Consider the following 21,349-nt stretch of genomic DNA (forward strand, 5'->3'; position numbering starts at 1 on the left):
GTAAAAGATCTTATGGCCACTATTCGAAGAAGAGCAGTTTGAGTCCTGGCCAATATTTATCCCTCAACCAACATCACTAAACCAGATGAGCTGGTCATTATCACATTGTTTGTGGCAGCTTGCTGTGCACAAATTGACTGCCACATTTCCCTACATTACAACAGTGAATACACTTCAAAAGTACTCTGTTGGCTGTAAAGCGCTTTGGGATGTCCTGAGGGCATGAAAGGTGCTATATAAATGCAGCTTCTCAGTCACTAAACACTAATGTAAGACCCACAAATCAAGCCTGGCTAGGAATCCAACTGTACTAATGTAGTCACTGTCACCTTGATGATGTAGCCCACCAAAGGGCTAATGTCCCAATCTACGTCAGGGTCAGTCTTGGGGTCTAACACAGTGTCCAGCTGAATGTTCTCACCAATGTCTGGGTTACCTTCCTTGCCATGTCCAGCCAACCTCCCTGTCAATGTTCTAATGCCAGTCCGTGTCAGATTATATTTCAGCAGGTTTTCAGCTCTCACCCTCCTCCGCCAAGTCCTTGTTAATGATCAGTTTGCCATGTCGCAGGTAGTTGAGGATCGGGCCAAAGTAACTCGGGTCTCTGTCTATAAGATAGGCACCAGTTTCATCCTGCAAAACACGGAGAGAAAATGGAACACAGAATAAACGCCAATATGAAAGCAGCTCACACAATCCAAGGCCGAGCTCTGAATGTGGTGCGGTGGTGAATGAGTGAACCATTCTCAACTTCAACTGTGAAAAACACCAAGAACACAATTACAGACTCTACTTTAAATATATGGGGTGTGTATGGAGAGCGTTTGAGATATACAAAACTGGTGGGGACAGGTCTGTCATTGTATAACACTGGGGTACAGTACTGGCGGGTACAGGTCTGTCACTGTATAAAACTGGGGTACAGTACTGGTGGGTACAGGTCTGTCACTGTATAACACTGGGGTACAGTACTGGTGGGTACAGGTCTGTCACTGTATAACACTGGGGTACAGTACTGGCGGGTACAGGTCTGTCACTGTATAAAACTGGGGTACAGTACTGGTGGGTACAGGTCTGTCACTGTATAACACTGGGGTACAGTACTGGTGGGTACAGGTCTGTCACTGTATAACACTGGGGTACAGTACTGGTGGGTACAGGTCTGTCACTGTATAACACTGGGGTACAGTACTGGTGGGGACAGGTCTGTCATTGTATAACACTGGGGTACAGTACTGGCGGGTACAGGTCTGTCACTGTATAAAACTGGGGTACAGTACTGGTGGGTACAGGTCTGTCACTGTATAACACTGGGGTACAGTACTGGTGGGTACAGGTCTGTCACTGTACAGTACTGGTGGGTACAGGTCTGTCACTGTATAACACTGGGGTACAGTACTGGTGGGTACAGATCTGTCACTGTATAACACTGGGGTACAGTACTGGTGGGGACAGGTCTGTCATTGTATAACACTGGGGTACAGTACTGGCGGGTACAGGTCTGTCACTGTATAAAACTGGGGTACAGTACTGGTGGGTACAGGTCTGTCACTGTATAACACTGGGGTACAGTACTGGTGGGTACAGGTCTGTCACTGTACAGTACTGGTGGGTACAGGTCTGTCACTGTATAACACTGGGGTACAGTACTGGTGGGTACAGGTCTGTCACTGTATAACACTGGGGTACAGTACTGGTGGGTACAGATCTGTCACTGTGTAAGTACTGGTGGGTACAGATCTGTCACTGTATAACACTGGGGTACAGTACTGGTGGGTACAGGTCTGTCACTGTATAACACTGGGGTACAGTACTGGTGGGCACAGGTGTGTCACTGTATAACACTGGGTTACAGTACTGTTGGGTACAGGTCTGTCACTGTATAACACTGGGGTACAGTACTGGTGGGTACAGGTCAGTCACTGTATAACGCTGGGGTACAGTACTGGTGGGTACAGGTCAGTCACTGTATAACACTGGGGCACAGTACTGGTGGGGACAGGTGTGTCGCTGTATAACACTGGGGTACAGTACTGGTGGGTACAGGTCAGTCACTGCATAACACTGGGGTACAGTACTGGTGGGTACAGGTCAGTCACTGTATAACACTGGGGTACAGTACTGGTGGGTACAGGTCTGTCACTGTATAGCACTGGGGTACAGTACTGGTGGGTACAGGTCTGTCACTGTATAACACTGGGGTACAGTACTGGTGGGTACAGGTCTGTCACTGTATAACACTGGGGCACAGTACTGTGGGTACAGGTCTGTCACTGTATAACACTGGGGCACAGTACTGGTGGGCACAGGTCTGTCACTGTATAACACTGGGGTACAGTACTGGTGGGTACAGGTCAGTCACTGTATAACACTGGGGTACAGTACTGGTGGGTACAGGTCAGTCACTGTATAACACTGGGGTACAGTACTGGTGGGTACAGGTCAGTCACTGTATAACACTGGGGTACAGTACTGGTGGGTACAGGTCAGTCACTGTATAACACTGGGGCACAGTACTGGTGGGTACAGGTCAGTCACTGTAGAACACTGGGGTACAGTACTGGTGGGTACAGGTCTGTCACTATAACACTGGGGTACAGTACTGGTGGGTACAGGTCAGTCACTGTATAACACTGGGGCACAGTACTGGTGGGTACAGGTCAGTCACTGTATAACACTGGGGTACAGTACTGGTGGGTACAGGTCTGTCACTGTATAACACTGGGGCACAGTACTGGTGGGGACAGGTCAGTCACTGTATAACACTGGGGTACAGTACTGGTGGGTACAGGTCAGTCACTGTATAACACTGGGGCACAGTACTGGTGGGGACAGGTCAGTCACTGTATAACACTGGGGTACAGTACTGGTGGGTACAGGTCAGTCACTGTATAACACTGGGGCACAGTACTGGTGGGGACAGGTCTGTCACTGTATAACACTGGGGTACAGTACTGGTGGGTACAGGTCAGTCACTGTATAACACTGGGGCACAGTACTGGTGGGTACAGGTCAGTCACTGTATAACACTGGGGCACAGTACTGGTGGGTACAGGTCTGTCACTGTATAACACTGGGGCACAGTACTGGTGGGGACAGGTCAGTCACTGTATAACACTGGGGTACAGTACTGGTGGGTACAGGTCAGTCACTGTATAACACTGGGGCACAGTACTGGTGGGTACAGGTCTGTCACTGTATAACACTGGGGCACAGTACTGGTGGGGACAGGTCAGTCACTGTATAACACTGGGGTACAGTACTGGTGGGTACAGGTCAGTCACTGTATAACACTGGGGCACAGTACTGGCGGGTACAGGTCTGTCACTGTATAAAACTGGGGTACAGTACTGGTGGGTACAGGTCTGTCACTGTATAACACTGGGGTACAGTACTGGTGGGTACAGGTCTGTCACTGTATAACACTGGGGTACAGTACTGGTGGGTACAGGTCTGTCACTGTATAACACTGGGGTACAGTACTGGTGGGGACAGGTCTGTCATTGTATAACACTGGGGTACAGTACTGGCGGGTACAGGTCTGTCACTGTATAAAACTGGGGTACAGTACTGGTGGGTACAGGTCTGTCACTGTATAACACTGGGGTACAGTACTGGTGGGTACAGGTCTGTCACTGTACAGTACTGGTGGGTACAGGTCTGTCACTGTATAACACTGGGGTACAGTACTGGTGGGTACAGATCTGTCACTGTATAACACTGGGGTACAGTACTGGTGGGGACAGGTCTGTCATTGTATAACACTGGGGTACAGTACTGGCGGGTACAGGTCTGTCACTGTATAAAACTGGGGTACAGTACTGGTGGGTACAGGTCTGTCACTGTATAACACTGGGGTACAGTACTGGTGGGTACAGGTCTGTCACTGTACAGTACTGGTGGGTACAGGTCTGTCACTGTATAACACTGGGGTACAGTACTGGTGGGTACAGGTCTGTCACTGTATAACACTGGGGTACAGTACTGGTGGGTACAGATCTGTCACTGTGTAAGTACTGGTGGGTACAGATCTGTCACTGTATAACACTGGGGTACAGTACTGGTGGGTACAGGTCTGTCACTGTATAACACTGGGGTACAGTACTGGTGGGCACAGGTGTGTCACTGTATAACACTGGGTTACAGTACTGTTGGGTACAGGTCTGTCACTGTATAACACTGGGGTACAGTACTGGTGGGTACAGGTCAGTCACTGTATAACGCTGGGGTACAGTACTGGTGGGTACAGGTCAGTCACTGTATAACACTGGGGCACAGTACTGGTGGGGACAGGTGTGTCGCTGTATAACACTGGGGTACAGTACTGGTGGGTACAGGTCAGTCACTGCATAACACTGGGGTACAGTACTGGTGGGTACAGGTCAGTCACTGTATAACACTGGGGTACAGTACTGGTGGGTACAGGTCTGTCACTGTATAGCACTGGGGTACAGTACTGGTGGGTACAGGTCTGTCACTGTATAACACTGGGGTACAGTACTGGTGGGTACAGGTCTGTCACTGTATAACACTGGGGCACAGTACTGTGGGTACAGGTCTGTCACTGTATAACACTGGGGCACAGTACTGGTGGGCACAGGTCTGTCACTGTATAACACTGGGGTACAGTACTGGTGGGTACAGGTCAGTCACTGTATAACACTGGGGTACAGTACTGGTGGGTACAGGTCAGTCACTGTATAACACTGGGGTACAGTACTGGTGGGTACAGGTCAGTCACTGTATAACACTGGGGTACAGTACTGGTGGGTACAGGTCAGTCACTGTATAACACTGGGGCACAGTACTGGTGGGTACAGGTCAGTCACTGTAGAACACTGGGGTACAGTACTGGTGGGTACAGGTCTGTCACTATAACACTGGGGTACAGTACTGGTGGGTACAGGTCAGTCACTGTATAACACTGGGGCACAGTACTGGTGGGTACAGGTCAGTCACTGTATAACACTGGGGTACAGTACTGGTGGGTACAGGTCTGTCACTGTATAACACTGGGGCACAGTACTGGTGGGGACAGGTCAGTCACTGTATAACACTGGGGTACAGTACTGGTGGGTACAGGTCAGTCACTGTATAACACTGGGGCACAGTACTGGTGGGGACAGGTCAGTCACTGTATAACACTGGGGTACAGTACTGGTGGGTACAGGTCAGTCACTGTATAACACTGGGGCACAGTACTGGTGGGGACAGGTCTGTCACTGTATAACACTGGGGTACAGTACTGGTGGGTACAGGTCAGTCACTGTATAACACTGGGGCACAGTACTGGTGGGTACAGGTCAGTCACTGTATAACACTGGGGCACAGTACTGGTGGGTACAGGTCTGTCACTGTATAACACTGGGGCACAGTACTGGTGGGGACAGGTCAGTCACTGTATAACACTGGGGTACAGTACTGGTGGGTACAGGTCAGTCACTGTATAACACTGGGGCACAGTACTGGTGGGTACAGGTCTGTCACTGTATAACACTGGGGCACAGTACTGGTGGGGACAGGTCAGTCACTGTATAACACTGGGGTACAGTACTGGTGGGTACAGGTCAGTCACTGTATAACACTGGGGCACAGTACTGGTGGGGACAGGTCTGTCACTGTATAACACTGGGGTCCCATATCTATGGCCCAAGTGATACTATCAGCTTAGTGCTAAATATTGGGCACTGTTGTGATCTGAAACATGTTCTGGACGGACATTGCACAGATTTATTTCTGTTCAGGCCCTTAAAGGTAACAGAGTGACATTCACCACATTAGGTGATTTATGCATCACTATATCTTGGACTCCTCCAGACCCTTTAACGAGGCAATGAAAATCTTGTTGCCTATGAGTCAGAAGGTTGAAGCTCCACACCAGGGACTTGAGCCCATAATCCAGGCTGACACGGACGGCAGCACTGTCAGAGGTGCCGTCTTTTAAATGAAACGTTAAACCAGGGCCCCATCTGCCCTCTCAAATGGATGTAAAAGATCCCAGGGCACTTCTCCAAGAGGAGGAGGGGAATTCTCCCGCTGTCCTGGCCAACATTCCTCCCTCAATTACCACCAAAAACAGATAAACCCGTCCTTAATCTCATTTGCTGTTTGTGGGACCTTGCCGTGTACAATTTGGCTGCCGTGTTTCTCTATGTAATAACCGTGACTACACTCAGAAGTAATTCAGTGGTTGTGAAGTGATTTGGCGAGCCCCGAGGATGTGAAAGGTGCGGCAGACGTGCACGCTCTCTCTTTTCTTTCCTTCCGCAATTCTCTCAGAGCGCAATTCTGTGCAGACCCGAATCCTGCTCCCGAGCCTGCCCAGGCTCTGCTAACAGCTCTCGCTCATTCCTGGACCGGAGGCAAGGTAAACTTGACTTCCAAATGCAAATGAGATAGATTTCTTTCAGAAAACAACATTTTGAGTAATTTGAGACATGACGTGTGGTAAGTGCTCGGGAGGAAGGTGTGACTTTGGACCTCTGGTTCCCGAAGCTCTCGATCACTGGGGGTTTTCCTCACCTCATGTCTGGGTCTGTTGGAGACTCATTGATGGAGATTGATCGCTGTGATTGGTCAACAACTCCATTATCGTTGTATGATGCAACTGCCAGGGTGGTAGAAGGCAAACTAGACGGACTCTGGCCTTTTCTCATCTGGCAATTCTTATGTTCCAACTATGATATCTTTGGAATTCTCTGCCCCAGGCGGCTGTGGATGCTCAGTCGATGAGTGTATTCAGGACTGAGGCCGATAGATTTTTGGGCACTAAAGGAATCAAGGGATATGGGGATAGAGCAGGAAAGTGGAGGTGATGTAGACATTCAGCCGTGATCTTATTGAATGGAGGAGCAAGCTCGAGGGGCCGCATGGCCTGCTCCTGCTCCTATTATGTTATCCCTCTCCTTTTTCTGTATCACAACCTTTCTCGTCTTAAAACACTCCTGTGAAGAGCCCTGGGACGTTTTACTACGTTAAAGGTGCTATATAAATACAAGTTGTTGTTGTTGCTCCTCCAATCACACCATCCTGCACACTCCTTCTCCCTGCGTACTGTGTTAAAATCAACTGCTCTTTGTCATACTCTGGCTCAGCACCCGTAAACTATGGAGCTCCTCGACTTCCTTCTCCAATCTACTGGGTTTGGCATCACTCAATCGATATTTCTTAATTTCTTCTAATTTTTCAACCTTGATGCTATCTTCAACGCGGGCTGTAAAAGAAGCTCACATTCACGAACGTTTCAATGATGCTGCCAGCTGCCATCTACAGAAGCTCTTAAAAAAAAAAACAGGGAGTAGCGGCAGAGATTCAACTGGTCTGACTGGGTCCTGGACGCAACAATGGGGGATATGGTCTGGGTGAGCCGTCCTTATTCTGATGTTATTTGGTAATTATAACATTGGTTTGTTAATCAAATGAGCTATTTTAAGACAATAGCAAAATACTGCGGATGCTGGAAATCTGAAATAACAACAGGAAATGCTGGAAATACTCAGCAGGTCAGGCAACATCCGTGGAGAGAGAAACAGAGTTAACGTTTCAGGTCTGGGACCCTTGGTCAGAGCTGGAAAAGGTTCGAGATGTAACAGGTTTTAAGCAGGTACAGAGGCAGGGAAAGGGGGAGGGGAGGAAGGAACTGAAGGAACAGTCTGTGCTGGGGTGGGAGGCGGGAGAGGTTAAATGTTGCAAATGGGGATGGTAGGATCATAAACAGCCTGAAAAATGGGGGCCGAGGTTATAGTCTGAACTTGTTGAACTCGATGTTGAGCCCGGCAGGCTGTAAAGTGCCCAATCGAAAGATGAGGCGCTGTTCCTCGAGCTTACGTTGAGCTTCATTGGAACAATGTAATAGGCCGAGGACAGAGAGATCAGAGTGGGAGTGAAGCGGTGAATTAAAGTGACAGGCGACCGGAAGCTCAGGGTCACCCTTACAGACTGAACGGAGGTGTTCCGCAAAGCGGTCACCCAATCTGCGTTTGGTCTCCCCAGTGTAGAGGAGACCGCATCGTGAGCAGCGAATACGGTATACTAGATTGCAAGAAGTACAAGTAAATCACTGTTTCACCTGGAAGGGGTGTTTGGGGCCCTGGACAGTGGGAAGGGAGGAGGTAAAAGGGCAGGTGTTGCATCTCCTGCGCTTGCACGGGAAGGTGCCGGGCGAAGGGGAAGGGTTGTTGGGGGTGATTGAGGAGGGAGCAGTCCCTTCGCAATGCTGAAAGGGGAGGTGAGGGGAAGATGCGTTTGGTGGTGGGATCACGCTGGAGGTGGCGGAAGATGATCCGTTGAATGTGGAGGCTGGTGGGGTGAAAGGTGAGGACAAGGGGAACCCTACCGTGGTTCCAGGAGGGAGGGGCAAGGGTGAGAGCAGAAGTGCGGGAGATAGAACGGACACGGTCGAGGGCCGTGTCAACCACGGTAGAGGGGAATCCTCGGTTGAGGAAAAAGGAAGACTTGTCAGAAGCACTGGTACGGAAGGTGGCATCGTCGGAGCAGATGCGGCAGAGACCGGGGGCGACGGCGGGGCCGTCGGGGGAGACGGTGGGAGCATCGGTCACCGGGGGCGCGGTGGGATCATCGGTCACCGGGGAGATTATCGGTCACCGGGGAGGCGGTGGGATTATCGGTCACCGGGGAAGCGGTGGGATTATCGGTCACCGGGGAGACGGTGGGATTATCGGTCACCGGGGAAGCGGTGGGATTATCGGTCACCGGGGAGACGGTGGGATTATCGGTCACCGGGGAGGCGGTGGGATTATCGGTCACCGGGGAGGCGGTGGGATTATCGGTCACCGGGGAGACGGTGGGATTATCGGTCACCGGGGAGACGGTGGGATTATCGGTCACCGGGGAGACGGTGGGATTATCGGTCACCGGGGAGACGGTGGGATTATCGGTCACCGGGGAGACGGTGGGATTATCGGTCACCGGGGAGACGGTGGGATTATCGGTCACCGGGGGGCGCGGTGGGATTATCGGTCACCGGGGAGACGGTGGGATTATCGGTCACCGGGGAGGCGGTGGGATTATCGGTCACCAGGGAGGCGGTGGGATTATCGGTCACCAGGGAGGCGGTGGGATTATCGGTCACCAGGGGGCACGGTGGGATTATCGGTCACCGGGGAGACGGTGGGATTATCGGTCACCTGGGGCACGGTGGGATTATCGGTCACCGGGGGCACGGTGGGATTATCGGTCACCGGGGGCACGGTGGGATTATCGGTCACCGGGGAGGCGGTGGGATTATCGGTCACCGGGGCGGCGGTGGGATTATCGGTCACCAGGGGGCACGGTGGGATTATCGGTCACCGGGGCGGCGGTGGGATTATCGGTCACCGGGGGCACGGTGGGATTATCGGTCACCGGGGGCACGGTGGGATTATCGGTCACCGGGGGCACGGTGGGATTATCGGTCACCGGGGGCACGGTGGGATTATCTGTCACCGGGGAGGCGGTGGGATTATCGGTCACCGGGGAGACGGTGGGATTATCGGTCACCCGGGGCACGGTGGGATTATCGGTCACCGGGGGCACGGTGGGATTATCGGTCACCGGGGAGACGGTGGGATTATCGGTCACCGGGGGCACGGTGGGATTATCGGTCACCGGGGGCACGGTGGGATTATCGGTCACCGGGGGCACGGTGGGATTATCGGTCACCGGGGTGGCGGTGGGATTATCAGTCACCGGGGGCACGGTGGGATTATCGGTCACTGGGGGCACGGTGGGATTATCGGTCACCGGGGTGGCGGTGGGATTATCAGTCACCATGGTCACAGGTTGGCCGCCATTACCTTATCCGAGTCCAGGTCCGGGTCCTCCTGGCACAGGCGGCAAAGGAAGGATTTGGGATCCCTGCACAGCGTTTGCTTGGTGCTGATGAAGTAGGTGCCGCCCACATTCAGCCGCACCCATTTGTTGCCGGGTTTCTCGCCGGGCCCGGGAGAGGCCGCCTCATTACCGCCCGGAGGCCCAGAATTTTGCAGCTCCGCCATCACGCCGCCATTTCCGGAAATGCCAACGCTGCTTCCGGGTTCACGTTCCGCTTTCGGGTCGGGGTTATCGATGACGTATTTCCGCTTCCGCGCCGCCATCTTGCCGTCCTTGGTGGACTCAGGAGTCGCTGAGAGGGTGAAGCGGGACAGGTGAGAGGGGGTGAAGCGGGACAGGCGAGAGGGGGTGAAGCGGGACAGGCGAGAGGGTGAAGCGGGACAGGCGAGAGGGGGTGAAGCGGGACAGGCGAGAGGGTGGAGCGGGACAGGCGAGAGGGGGTGAAGCGGGACAGGCGAGAGGGTGAAGCGGGACAGGCGAGAGGGGGTGAAGCGGGACAGGCGAGAGGGTGAAGCGGGACAGGCGAGAGGGTGGAGCGGGACAGGCGAGAGGGGGTGAAGCGGGACAGGCGAGAGGGTGGAGCGGGACAGGGGAGAGGGTGAAGCGGGACAGGCGAGAGGGTGGAGCGGGACAGGCGAGAGGGGGTGAAGCGGGACAGGCGAGAGGGGGTGAAGCGGGACAGGCGAGAGGGTGAAGCGGGACAGGCGAGAGGGGGTGAAGCGGGACAGGCGAGAGGGGGTGAAGCGGGACAGGCGAGAGGGTGAAGCGGGACAGGCGAGAGGGTGGAGCGGGACAGGCGAGAGGGGGTGAAGCGGGACAGGCGAGAGGGGGTGAAGCGGGACAGGCGAGAGGGTGAAGCGGGACAGGCGAGAGGGGGTGACGCGGGACAGGCGAGAGGGGGTGAAGCGGGACAGGCGAGAGGGGGTGAAGCGGGACAGGTGAGAGGGTGAAGCGGGACAGGCGAGAGGGGGTGAAGCGGGACAGGTGAGGGGGTGAAGCGGGACAGGTGAGAGGGTGAAGCGGGACAGGCGAGAGGGGGTGAAGCGGGACAGGCGAGAGGGTGGAGCGGGACAAGCGAGAGGGTGAAGCGGGACAGGCGAGAGGGGGTGAACCGGGACAGGCGAGAGGGGGTGAAGCGGGACAGGCGAGAGGGGGTGAAGCGGGACAGGTGAGGGGGTGAAGCGGGACAGGTGAGAGGGTGAAGCGGGACAGGCGAGAGGGGGTGAAGCGGGACAGGCGAGAGGGTGGAGCGGGACAAGCGAGAGGGTGAAGCGGGACAGGCGAGAGGGGGTGAACCGGGACAGGCGAGAGGGGGTGAAGCGGGACAGGCGAGAGGGGGTGAAGCGGGACAGGTGAGGGGGTGAAGCGGGACAGGCGAGAGAGGGTGAAGCGGGACAGGCGAGAGGGGGTGAAGCGGGACAGGCGAGAGGGTGGAGCGGGACAAGCGAGAGGGTGAAGCGGGACAGGCGAGAGGGGGTGAACCGGGACAGGCGAGAGGGGGTGAAGCGGGACAGGCGAGAGGGGGTGAAGCGGGACAGGCGAGAGAGGGTGAAGCGGGACAGGCGAGAGGGGGTGAAGCGGGACAGGCGAGAGGGGGTGAACCGGGACAGGCGAGAGGGGGTGAACCGGGACAGGCGAGAGGGGGTGAAGCGGGACAGGCGAGAGGGTGAAGCGGGACAGGCGAGAGGGTGAAGCGGGACAGGCGAGAGGGTGAAGCGGGACAGGCGAGAGGGTGAAGCGGGACAGGCGAGAGGGTGAAGCGGGACAGGCGAGAGGGTGAAGCGGGACAGGCGAGAGGGTGAAGCGGGACAGGCGAGAGGGTGAAGCGGGACAGGCGAGGGGGTGAAGCGGGACAGGTGAGGGGGTGAAGCGGGACAGGCGAGAGGGGGTGAAGCGGGACAGGCGAGAGGGGGTGAACCGGGACAGGCGAGAGGGGGTGAACCGGGACAGGTGAGAGGGGGTGAACCGGGACAGGCGAGAGGGTGAAGCGGGACAGGCGAGGCGGGACAGGTGAGAGGGTGAAGCGGGACAGGCGAGAGGGTGAAGCGGGACAGGTGAGGGGGTGAAGCGGGACAGGTGAGAGGGGGTGAAGCGGGACAGGTGAGAGGGGGTGCAGCGGGACAGGTGAGAGGGGGTGAAGCGGGACAGGCGAGAGGGTGAAGCGGGACAGGCGAGAGGGTGAAGCGGGACAGGCGAGAGGGTGAAGCGGGACAGGCGAGGGGGTGAAGCGGGACAGGCGAGAGGGGGTGAAGCGGGACAGGCGAGAGGGGGTGCAGCGGGACAGGTGAGAGGGGGTGAAGCGGGACAGGTGAGAGGGTGAAGCGGGACAGGCGAGAGGGTGAAGCGGGACAGGCGAGAGGGTGAAGCGGGACAGGTGAGGGGGTGAAGCGGGACAGGTGAGAGGGGGTGAAGCGGGACAGGTGAGAGGGGGTGAAGCGGGACAGGCGAGAGGGGGTGAAGCGGGACAGGTGAGAGGGGGTGCAGCGGGACAGGTGAGGGGGTGAAGCGGGACAGGCGAGAGGGGGTGAAGCGGGACAGGCGAGAGGGTGAAGCGGGACAGGCGAGAGGGTGAAGCGGGACAGGCGAGAGGGTGAAGCGGGACAGGCGAGGGGGTGAAGCGGGACAGGCGAGGGGGTGAAGCGGGACAGGCGAGAGGGTGAAGCGGGACAGGCGAGAGGGTGAAGCGGGACAGGCGAGAGGGTGAAGCGGGACAGGCGAGAGGGTGAAGCGGGACAGGCGAGAGGGTGAAGCGGGACAGGCGAGGGGGTGCAGCGGGACAGGCGAGAGGGTGAAGCGGGACAGGCGAGAGGGTGAAGCGGGACAGGCGAGAGGGTGAAGCGGGACAGGTGAGGGGGTGAAGCGGGACAGGTGAGAGGGGGTGAAGCGGGACAGGCGAGAGGGTGAAGCGGGACAGGCGAGAGGGGGTGAAGCGGGACAGGCGAGAGAGGGTGAAGCGGGACAGGCGAGAGAGGGTGAAGCGGGACAGGCGAGAGAGGGTGAAGCGGGACAGGCGAGAGAGGGTGAAGCGGGACAGGCGAGAGAGGGTGAAGCGGGACAGGCGAGAGAGGGTGAAGCGGGACAGGCGAGAGAGGGTGAAGCGGGACAGGCGAGAGAGGGTGAAGCGGGACAGGCGAGAGAGGGTGAAGCGGGACAGGCGAGAGAGGGTGAAGCGGGACAGGCGAGAGAGGGTGAAGCGGGACAGGCGAGAGAGGGTGAAGCGGGACAGGCGAGAGAGGGTGAAGCGGGACAGGCGAGAGAGGGTGAAGCGGGACAGGCGAGAGGGTCGAGGGGGTGGAGCGGGACAGGCGAGAGAGGGTGAAGCGGGACAGGCGAGAGAGGGTGAAGCGGGACAGGCGAGAGAGGGTGAAGCGGGACAGGCGAGAGAGGGTGAAGCGGGACAGGCGAGAGAGGGTGAAGCGGGACAGGCGAGAGAGGGTGAAGCGGGACAGGCGAGAGAGGGTGAAGCGGGACAGGCGAGAGAGGGTGAAGCGGGACAGGCGAGAGAGGGTGAAGCGGGACAGGCGAGAGAGGGTGAAGCGGGACAGGCGAGAGAGGGTGAAGCGGGACAGGCGAGAGGGTCGAGGGGGTGGAGCGGGACAGGCGAGAGAGGGTGGAGCGGGACAGGCGAGAGAGGGTGAAGCGGGACAGGCGAGAGAGGGTGAAGCGGGACAGGCGAGAGAGGGTGAAGCGGGACAGGCGAGAGAGGGTGAAGCGGGACAGGCGAGAGAGGGTGAAGCGGGACAGGCGAGAGAGGGTGAAGCGGGACAGGCGAGAGAGGGTGAAGCGGGACAGGCGAGAGAGGGTGAAGCGGGACAGGCGAGAGAGGGTGAAGCGGGACAGGCGAGAGAGGGTGAAGCGGGACAGGCGAGAGAGGGTGAAGCGGGACAGGCGAGAGAGGGTGAAGCGGGACAGGCGAGAGGGTGAAGCGGGACAGGCGAGAGAGGGTGAAGCGGAACAGGCGAGAGAGGGTGAAGCGGGACAGGCGAGAGAGGGTGAAGCGGGACAGGCGAGAGAGGGTGAAGCGGGACAGGCGAGAGAGGGTGAAGCGGGACAGGCGAGAGAGGGTGGAGCGGGACAGGCGAGAGAGGGTCGAGGGGGACAGGCGAGAGAGGGTGGAGCGGGACAGGCGAGAGGGGGTGAAGCGGGACAGGCGAGAGAGGGTGGAGCGGGACAGGCGAGAGAGGGTGGAGCGGGACAGGCGAGAGGGGGTGAAGCGGGACAGGCGAGAGAGGGTGGAGCGGGACAGGCGAGAGAGGGTGGAGCGGGACAGGCGAGAGAGGGTGGAGCGGGACAGGCGAGAGAGGGTGGAGCGGGACAGGCGAGGGGGCGGAGCGGGACAGGCGAGGGGGCGGAGCGGGACAGGCGAGAGAGGCGGAGCGGGACAGGCGAGAGAGGGTGGAGCGGGACAGGCGAGAGAGGGTGGAGCGGGACAGGCGAGAGAGGGTGGAGCGGGACAGGCGAGGGGGTGGAGCGGGACAGGCGAGGGGGCGGAGCGGGACAGGCGGGGAAAGAGGGGGGAAAGGGAGACGCTGGGGCGGCGGTGGTTGGGGTCAGCGGGGATAGAGGCAAGAGGGAAAGAGAAATGATGGAGGAGGAGGGAGTGAGCTGCGAGTGAGCTAGTGCCATCTTTTATAATAAAAACAGAGAATGTTGGAAATACTCAGCAGGCCAGGCAGCATCTGTGGAGAGAGAAAGAATGTTAACGGTTCAGTTCTTTTATGTTCACCTAAACATAGAAAAATAGAAGATAGGAACAGGAGTAGGCCATTCGGCCCCTCGAGCCTGCTCCGCCATTCAATGCGATCATAGCTGATCATCCAAATTCAGTACCCGGTCCCTGCTTTCTCCCCATATCCCTTGATCCCTTTAGCCTTAAGAAATATATCCAACTCCTTCTTGAATATATTTAATGAATTGGCCTCAACTGCCTTCTGTGGTAGAGAATTCCACAGGTTCACCACTCTCTGGGTGAAGAAATTCCTCCTCATCTCTGTCCTAAATGGCTTACCCCTTATCCTTAGACTGTGACCCCTGGTTCTGGGCTCCCCGACCATCGGGAACACCCTTCCTGCATCTAGTCTGTCTAGTCCTGTTAGAATTTTGTACGGCCCTGTACAACTGCAGCAAGACATCCTTGCTCCTGTACTTGAACCCTCTCGCTACGAAGGCCAACATACCATTTGCCTTCTTAACTGCCTGCTGCACCTGCATGCTTACCTTCAGCGACTGGTGCACAAGGACACCCAGGTCTCGATGCACTTCCCCTTCTCCCAATCGATTGCCATTCAGATAATAATCTGCCTTCCTGTTTTTACCACCAAAGTGGATAACCTTGCATTTATCCACATTATACTGCATTTACCATGCATCTGCCCAAACACTCAACCTGAAATTATAGTTGGGATAAAGGAAGCCCAGGATCTTCTACAAAGGATTTAAATATATATAAAATATTAAACTTAAAGCCATATTAGGGAGAATCTCATTACTCCAACAGTGAGAAATATTTGCAACGATCTGCAGGGCAGGGTAGGGGAGCAGAGACAGGGGACAAGAGGGATGGGCTGTGATTGGCCAGTTCATAGAATCGCACCATTCGACCCATCAAGCCTGTGCCGGCTCTTTCGAAGAGTTATCCAATTAGCCCCACTTCCCTTTAGGATGTGGGCGTCGCTGGCAAGGCTGGCATTTATTGCCCATCCCTAGTTGCCCTCGAGAAGGTGGTGGTGAGCCACCTTCTTGAACCGTTGCAGTCCGTGTGGTGAAGGTACTCCCACAGTGCTGTTAGGGAGGGAGTTCCAGGATTTTGACCCAGCGACGATGAAGGATCGGCGATATATTTCCAAGTCAGGATGGTGTGTGACTTGGAGGGGAACGTGCAGGTGATGATGTCCCCATGCGACTGCAGTGCCACAGCCTCAGGATAAAGGGTCGGCCATTCAGGACTGAGATGAGAAGAAACGTCTTCACACAGAGGGTGGGGAATCTTTGGAATTCTCTACCCCAGAGGGCTGTGGAGGCTCAGTCATTGAGCATATTCAAAACAGAAGTCGATAGATTTCTGACTAGTAAGGGCATCAAGGGATATGGCGATAGGGCCGGTGAATGGAGTTGAGGCAGAAGATCAGCCATGATCTCATTGAATGGCGGAGCAGGCGCGAAGGGCCGAATGGCCTCCTGCTCCTATTTCTTATGTTCTTATGCTGCCCATGTCCTTCTAGGTGGAAGAGATCGCGGGTTTGGGAGGTGCTGCTGAAGAAGCCTTGGCGAGTTGCTGCAGTGCATCTTGTAGATGGTACACACTGCAGCCACGGTACACCGGTGGTGGAGGGAGTGAATGTTTAAGGTGGGGGATGGGGTGCCAATCAAGCGGGCTGCTTTGTCCTGGATGGTGTCGAGCTTCTTGAGTGTTGTTGGAGCTGCCCCCATCCAGGCAAGTGTGACTTGTGGCTTGTGATGCCAGTGTGGTAGCTGTACTGGAACAGCTTGGCTAGAGGCGCGGCTAGTTCTGGAGCACAAGTCCTCAGTACGACAGCCGGCATGTTGTCAGGGCCCAGAGACTTGGCTGCATCGAATGTGTTCAGCCGTTTCTTTATCACGCGGAGTGAATTGAATTGGCTGAAGACTGACTTCTGTGATGGTGGGGACCTCAGGAGGAGGCCGAGATGGATCATCCACTCGGCACTTCTGGCTGAAGATAGTTGCAAACGCTTCAGCCTTGTCTTTTGCACTCGTGCTGGGCTCCGCCATCGTTGAGCCTCCTCCTCCCGTTAGTTGCTCAATTGTCCACCACCATTCACGACTGGATGTGGCAGGACTGCAGAGCTTTGATCTGATCTGTTGGTTGTGGGATTGTTTAGCTCTGTCTATAACATGCTGTTTAGCATGCATGTAGTCCTGTTTCTAGCTTCACCAGGTTGGCAGCTCATTTTTCGCTATGCCTGGTGCTGCTCCTGGCATGCTCATTGAACCGGCGTCGGTCACCTGGCTTGATGGTAATAGAGTGAGGGATATGCCGGGCCATGAGGTTACAGATTGTGGTGGAATATAATTCTGCTGCTGATGGGCCCACAGCGCCTCATGGATGCCCAGTTTTGAGCTGCTAGATCTGTTCTAAATCTATCCCATTCAGCACGCTGGTAGTCCCACACAACATGATGGAGGGTGTCCTCAGTGTGAAGACAGGACTTCGTCTCCACAAGGACTGTGCGGTGGTCACTGCTACCAATACTGTCATGGACTGATGCATCTGCGACCGATAGATTGACGAGGACGCGGTCAAGTAGGTTTTTCCCCTCGTGTTGGTTCTCTCACCACCTGTCGCAGGCCCAGACTGGCAGTTATGTCCTTCAGGACTCGGCCAGCTCGGTCAGTAGTGGTCCGACCGAGCCACTCTTGGTGACGGACATTGAAGTCCTCCACCCAGAGTACATTCTGTGCCCTTGCTACTCTCAGTGCTTCTTCCAAGTGGTGTTCAACATGAAGGAGTACTGATTCATCAGCTGAGGGAGGACGGTAGGTGGTAATCAGCAGGAGGTTTCCTTGCCCTGCTCTTTCCCCACAGCCCTGTAAATGTTTCCTTTTCATGTTAGGGTACTAGAGGGGTGGGCTGTGATTGGCGAGTGACTAGAAATATTAAAGAAAGACTTACATTTATATCTTCTTAGGCAGTCCCTGGGAACCGAGGATGATTTGCTTCCACATTAAAAATGAGTTCTCAGGTGACTGATGAGTCCAATGCGGGACCTACAGTCTCTGTCACAGGTGGGGCAGACGGTGGTTGAAGGGGCGGGTGGGTGTGGTGCTTGGGTTGACGTGCGCTCCTTGCGCTGCCTGCACTTGGCTTCCGCTTGCTCCCTGCAAAGAGACAAACATTTATATAGCGCCTTTCACGACCACCAGATGTCTCAAAGCGCTTTACAGCCAATGAGGTACTATTTTTGGAGTGTAGTCGCTGTTGTAATGTGGGAGGAGTGGGAATGTAAGATGAACACAGCTGCCTGTATTTTGATGCGTTACTGTTCTTGGTCGAATCAACAGTTCCCCAATATTGCCAGCTCCGGGGTGTGGCAGTTGGAGAGAGAAGAGCAATTCACAGCTAAGCACATGGGAGAGGCAGAGAAAGTGAACAGAGTCAAAGATCCAAACATTGTCACCTTGAAAGGCGGCTGTACATTGTGCTGTGTTAGCACAGCAGCGCTTGTGTCTGGATGGGCCATTGTGGGGGAATCCGCAACACGGTGACCCATTGCCCTGATTTCCCCGGTCTCAATATCTTTGACATTCTCTGTTTTTCCAGATTGCGAAGATGGCGAGTCGAAGAGCTGCCGTGAAAGCCGCCGACTGGTTGGCGTTTGGCGAGCGGGTCCCACCCAACCAGAGACCCATGTTCAACGCGCTGAAAACCCGAAGCGACGCTCTGTCTACCAGGTCAGTGCCCCCGTATCAGTGGCCTGATGTAAATCCACAACAGACAAGTCCCCTTGCTCCAAGAGCTGCCAACAAGAATTCTTTTGTCCTTTCCCTCCCCCTCCCCCCAAATATTTTCTGTGTTCATTGGGATGTCAAAGTTGAGGATGCAACATTTTCCATTTCAGGCACCCAGTGTCAGCTTCAAACACTCCCAGGGCAGGTACAGCACGGGTTAGATACAGAGTAAAGCTCCCTCTACACTGTCCCATCAAGCACTCCCAGGGCAGGTACAGCACGGGTTAGATACAGAGTAAAGCCCCCTCTGCACCGTCCCATCAAACACTCCCAGGGCAGGTACAGCACGGGTTAGATACAGAGTAAAGCTCCCTCTACACTTTCCCATCAAACACTCCCAGGGCAGGTACAGCACGGGTTAGATACAGAGTAAAGCTCCCTCTACACTGTCCCATCAAACACTCCCAGGGCAGGTACAGCACGGGGTTAGATATAGAGTACAGCTCACTCTACACTGACCCATCAAACACTCCTGGGACAGGTACAGCACGAGTTAGATACAGAGTAAAGCTCCCTCCACACTGACCCATCAAACACTCCCAGGGCAGGTACAGCACGGGTTAGATGCAGAGTAAAGCTCCCCCTACACTGACCCATCAAACACTCCCAGGGCAGGTACAGCACGGGTTAGATACAGAGTAAAGCTCCCTCTACACTGTCCCCATCAAACACTCCCAGGGCAGGTACAGCAGTGTTTGATGAGATAATGCAGAGAGAGCTTTCCTGTTTTCGAACCCGTGCTGTATCTGAGCTAACAACAGAAAATGCTAAATGCTGACACTGTGCCCAAAATGGAAAGTGTACCATTCCCCAGCCTTAATATCCCCAATATATGAACAGAAAATACAGGAAACATGTGGTAGGTCTGGCAGCATCTGTGGGGAGAGAAACAGTTAATGTTTCAAGCCGATGATCCCTAACCTTGAGCAGAAAATTCATGCATAAAGCAATAAATTGCCTACCGGTGAGCGTGGCTCTTTAAAGGTGGGGTAAGAGGGTTATCTGTGTGGGGGTCTCTGTTTGCTGATTGCGGTCTGCTGACTGTTTCTGTTTCCCCACAGGTTGACGTCGCTTGCTGAGAAACCTCCGACCATTGACTGGAGCTATTACCAGAAAGTGATTGCCAAGGCTGGTTTGGTGGCCGAATTTGAAAAGAAGGTGATGGAACAGTGAGGGGGAGGGGGCTCTGAACAGGCGGGGGAAGCCCACTGAATTTCTCCGTGTGTCCTGTATAAACCTGAACATCTCGAGAATGTTTTTAAAAGGGAATTAGATAGTTGCTTGAAAAAGAGGAATATTGCATGGTATGGGAAGTGAGGAGATTGGGAGTAGACTGCACGGGATAGTAAAGGGAATGGTGATGGAGGAGAGTGGGATCAGACTGGCTGGGATATTAAAGGGAATGGGGACTGAGGAGAGTGGGATTATACTGAGTGGCATATTACAGGGCATGGGGAGTGAGATTAGACTGGGTGGGGTATTTCAGGGTATGGGGAGTGGGATTAGACTGGGTGGGGTATTACAGGGTATGGGGAGTGGGATTAGACTGGGTGGGGTATTACAGGGTATGGGGAGTGAGATTAGACTGGGTGGGGTATTACAGGGTATGGGGAGTGGGATTAGACTGGGTGGGGTATTACAGGGTATGGGGAGTGGGATTAGACTGGGTGGGGTATTACAGGGTATGGGGAGTGAGATTAGACTGGGTGGGGTATTACAGGGTATGGGGAGTGGGATTAGACTGGGTGGGGTATTACAGGGTATGGGGAGTGAGATTAGACTGGGTGGGGTATTACAGGGTATGGGGAGTGAGATTAGACTGGGTGGGGTATCACAGGGTATGGGAAGTGCGATTAGACTGGCTGGGGTATTACAGGGTATGAAAATTGGGATTAGACTGGGTGGGGTATTACAGGGTATGGGGAGTGAGATTAGACTGGGTGGGGTATCACAGGGTATGGGGAGTGGGATTAGACTGGGTGGGGTATCACAGGGTATGGGAAGTGAGATTAGACAGGGTGGGGTATTACAGGGTATGGGGAGTGTGATTAGACTGGGTGGGGTATCACAGGGTATGGGGAATGGGATTAGACTGGGTGGGGTATTACAGGGTATGGGAAGTGGGATTAGACTGGGTGGGGTATCACAGGGTATGGGGAATGGGATTAGACTGGGTGGGGTATTACAGGGTATGGGGAGTGGGATTAGACTGGGTGGGGTATTACAGGGTATGGGGAGTGGGATTAGACTGGGTGGGGTATTACAGGGTATGGGAAGTAGGATTAGACTGGGTGGGGTATCACAGGGTATGGGGAGTGAGATTAGACTGGGTGGGGTATTTCAGGGTATGGGGAGTGGGGTTAGACTGGGTGGCGTATTACAGGGTATGGGGAGTGGGGTTAGACTGGGTGGGGTATCACAGGGTATGGGGAGTGAGATGAGACTGGGTTGGGTATTTCAGGGTATGGGGAGTGGGATTAGACTGGGTGGGGTATGTCAGGGTATGGGGAGTGGGATTAGACTGGGTGGGGTATTACAGGGTATGGGGAGTGGGATTAGACTGGGTGGGGTATTACAGGGTATGAGGAGTGAGATTAGACTGGGTGGGGTATTACAGGGTATGGGGAGTGGGATTAGACTGGGTGGGGTATCACGGTATGGGGAGTGGGATTAGACTGGGTGGGGTATTACAGGGTATGGGAGTGAGATTAGACTGGGTGGGGTATCACGGTATGGAGAGTGGGATTAGACTGGGTGGGTGATGCACTATCAATTGCTACAGAAGACTGGAGATTGAGAAAGTAATAAACAGGCTTTTATTACCGAAGAACAGAGCATGCCTCTTGTGGTTGCCTGGTATCCAAAAGGGCCGGAGGCTTCTGAGCAGCGACCTTTATACCCAGCCATGAGGGTGGAGCCAGGGGCGGAGTCAGCTGAGGCATGCGCAGACAAGTACAACAATATGCAAGAGTGAACAACAGTACTAACAGTGAACAACAGTACTAACAACAGTGCTGAACAACAATACTAA

At 55.0% G+C, this 21,349-nt stretch overlaps 2 protein-coding genes across 4 annotated transcripts in view; one reads left to right on the forward strand and one right to left on the reverse strand.

Moving 5' to 3' along the window:
• LOC147102596 (BTB/POZ domain-containing protein KCTD2-like) overlaps positions 1-10,035 on the reverse strand; it is a 36,740-nt gene extending 26,705 nt beyond the window's left edge. For both annotated transcript variants that reach the window (XR_015073029.1, XM_085963240.1), the window contains exons 1-2: positions 9,795-10,035; positions 525-633 (exon numbers count right to left, since the gene is read on the reverse strand). Coding sequence is in view for 1 of the 2 variants with exons in the window: in XM_085963240.1 (XP_085819366.1) it covers positions 525-633; positions 9,795-9,995 (310 nt within the window). In the remaining variant the exon portion in view is untranslated. The remainder of the gene's footprint in view (positions 1-524; positions 634-9,794) is intronic.
• A 15-nt stretch (positions 10,036-10,050) lies between these two features.
• Positions 10,051-19,512, forward strand: LOC147102597 (ATP synthase peripheral stalk subunit d, mitochondrial-like). 2 transcript variants are annotated; one of them, XM_085963241.1, is made up of 4 exons: positions 10,051-10,145; positions 16,053-16,126; positions 18,131-18,261; positions 19,380-19,476. In XM_085963241.1, exons 1-4 carry the CDS (start codon positions 10,066-10,068, stop codon positions 19,395-19,397), a joined length of 303 nt encoding a protein of 100 aa, XP_085819367.1. In that variant the 5' UTR covers positions 10,051-10,065; the 3' UTR covers positions 19,398-19,476. The 2 variants fall into 2 exon arrangements, with proteins under 2 accessions (XP_085819367.1, XP_085819369.1); XM_085963243.1 differs by lacking the exons at positions 10,051-10,145; positions 16,053-16,126 and adding an exon at positions 16,205-16,264 and having other exon boundaries at positions 19,380-19,512.
• The last annotated feature ends 1,837 nt before the right edge of the window (positions 19,513-21,349 follow it).

Source organism: Somniosus microcephalus, chromosome 21 (assembly GCF_052327205.1).
Source record: "Somniosus microcephalus isolate GS21.2 chromosome 21, FLI_Smic_1.0, whole genome shotgun sequence".
NCBI classification, from domain to species: Eukaryota; Metazoa; Chordata; class Chondrichthyes; order Squaliformes; family Somniosidae; genus Somniosus; species Somniosus microcephalus.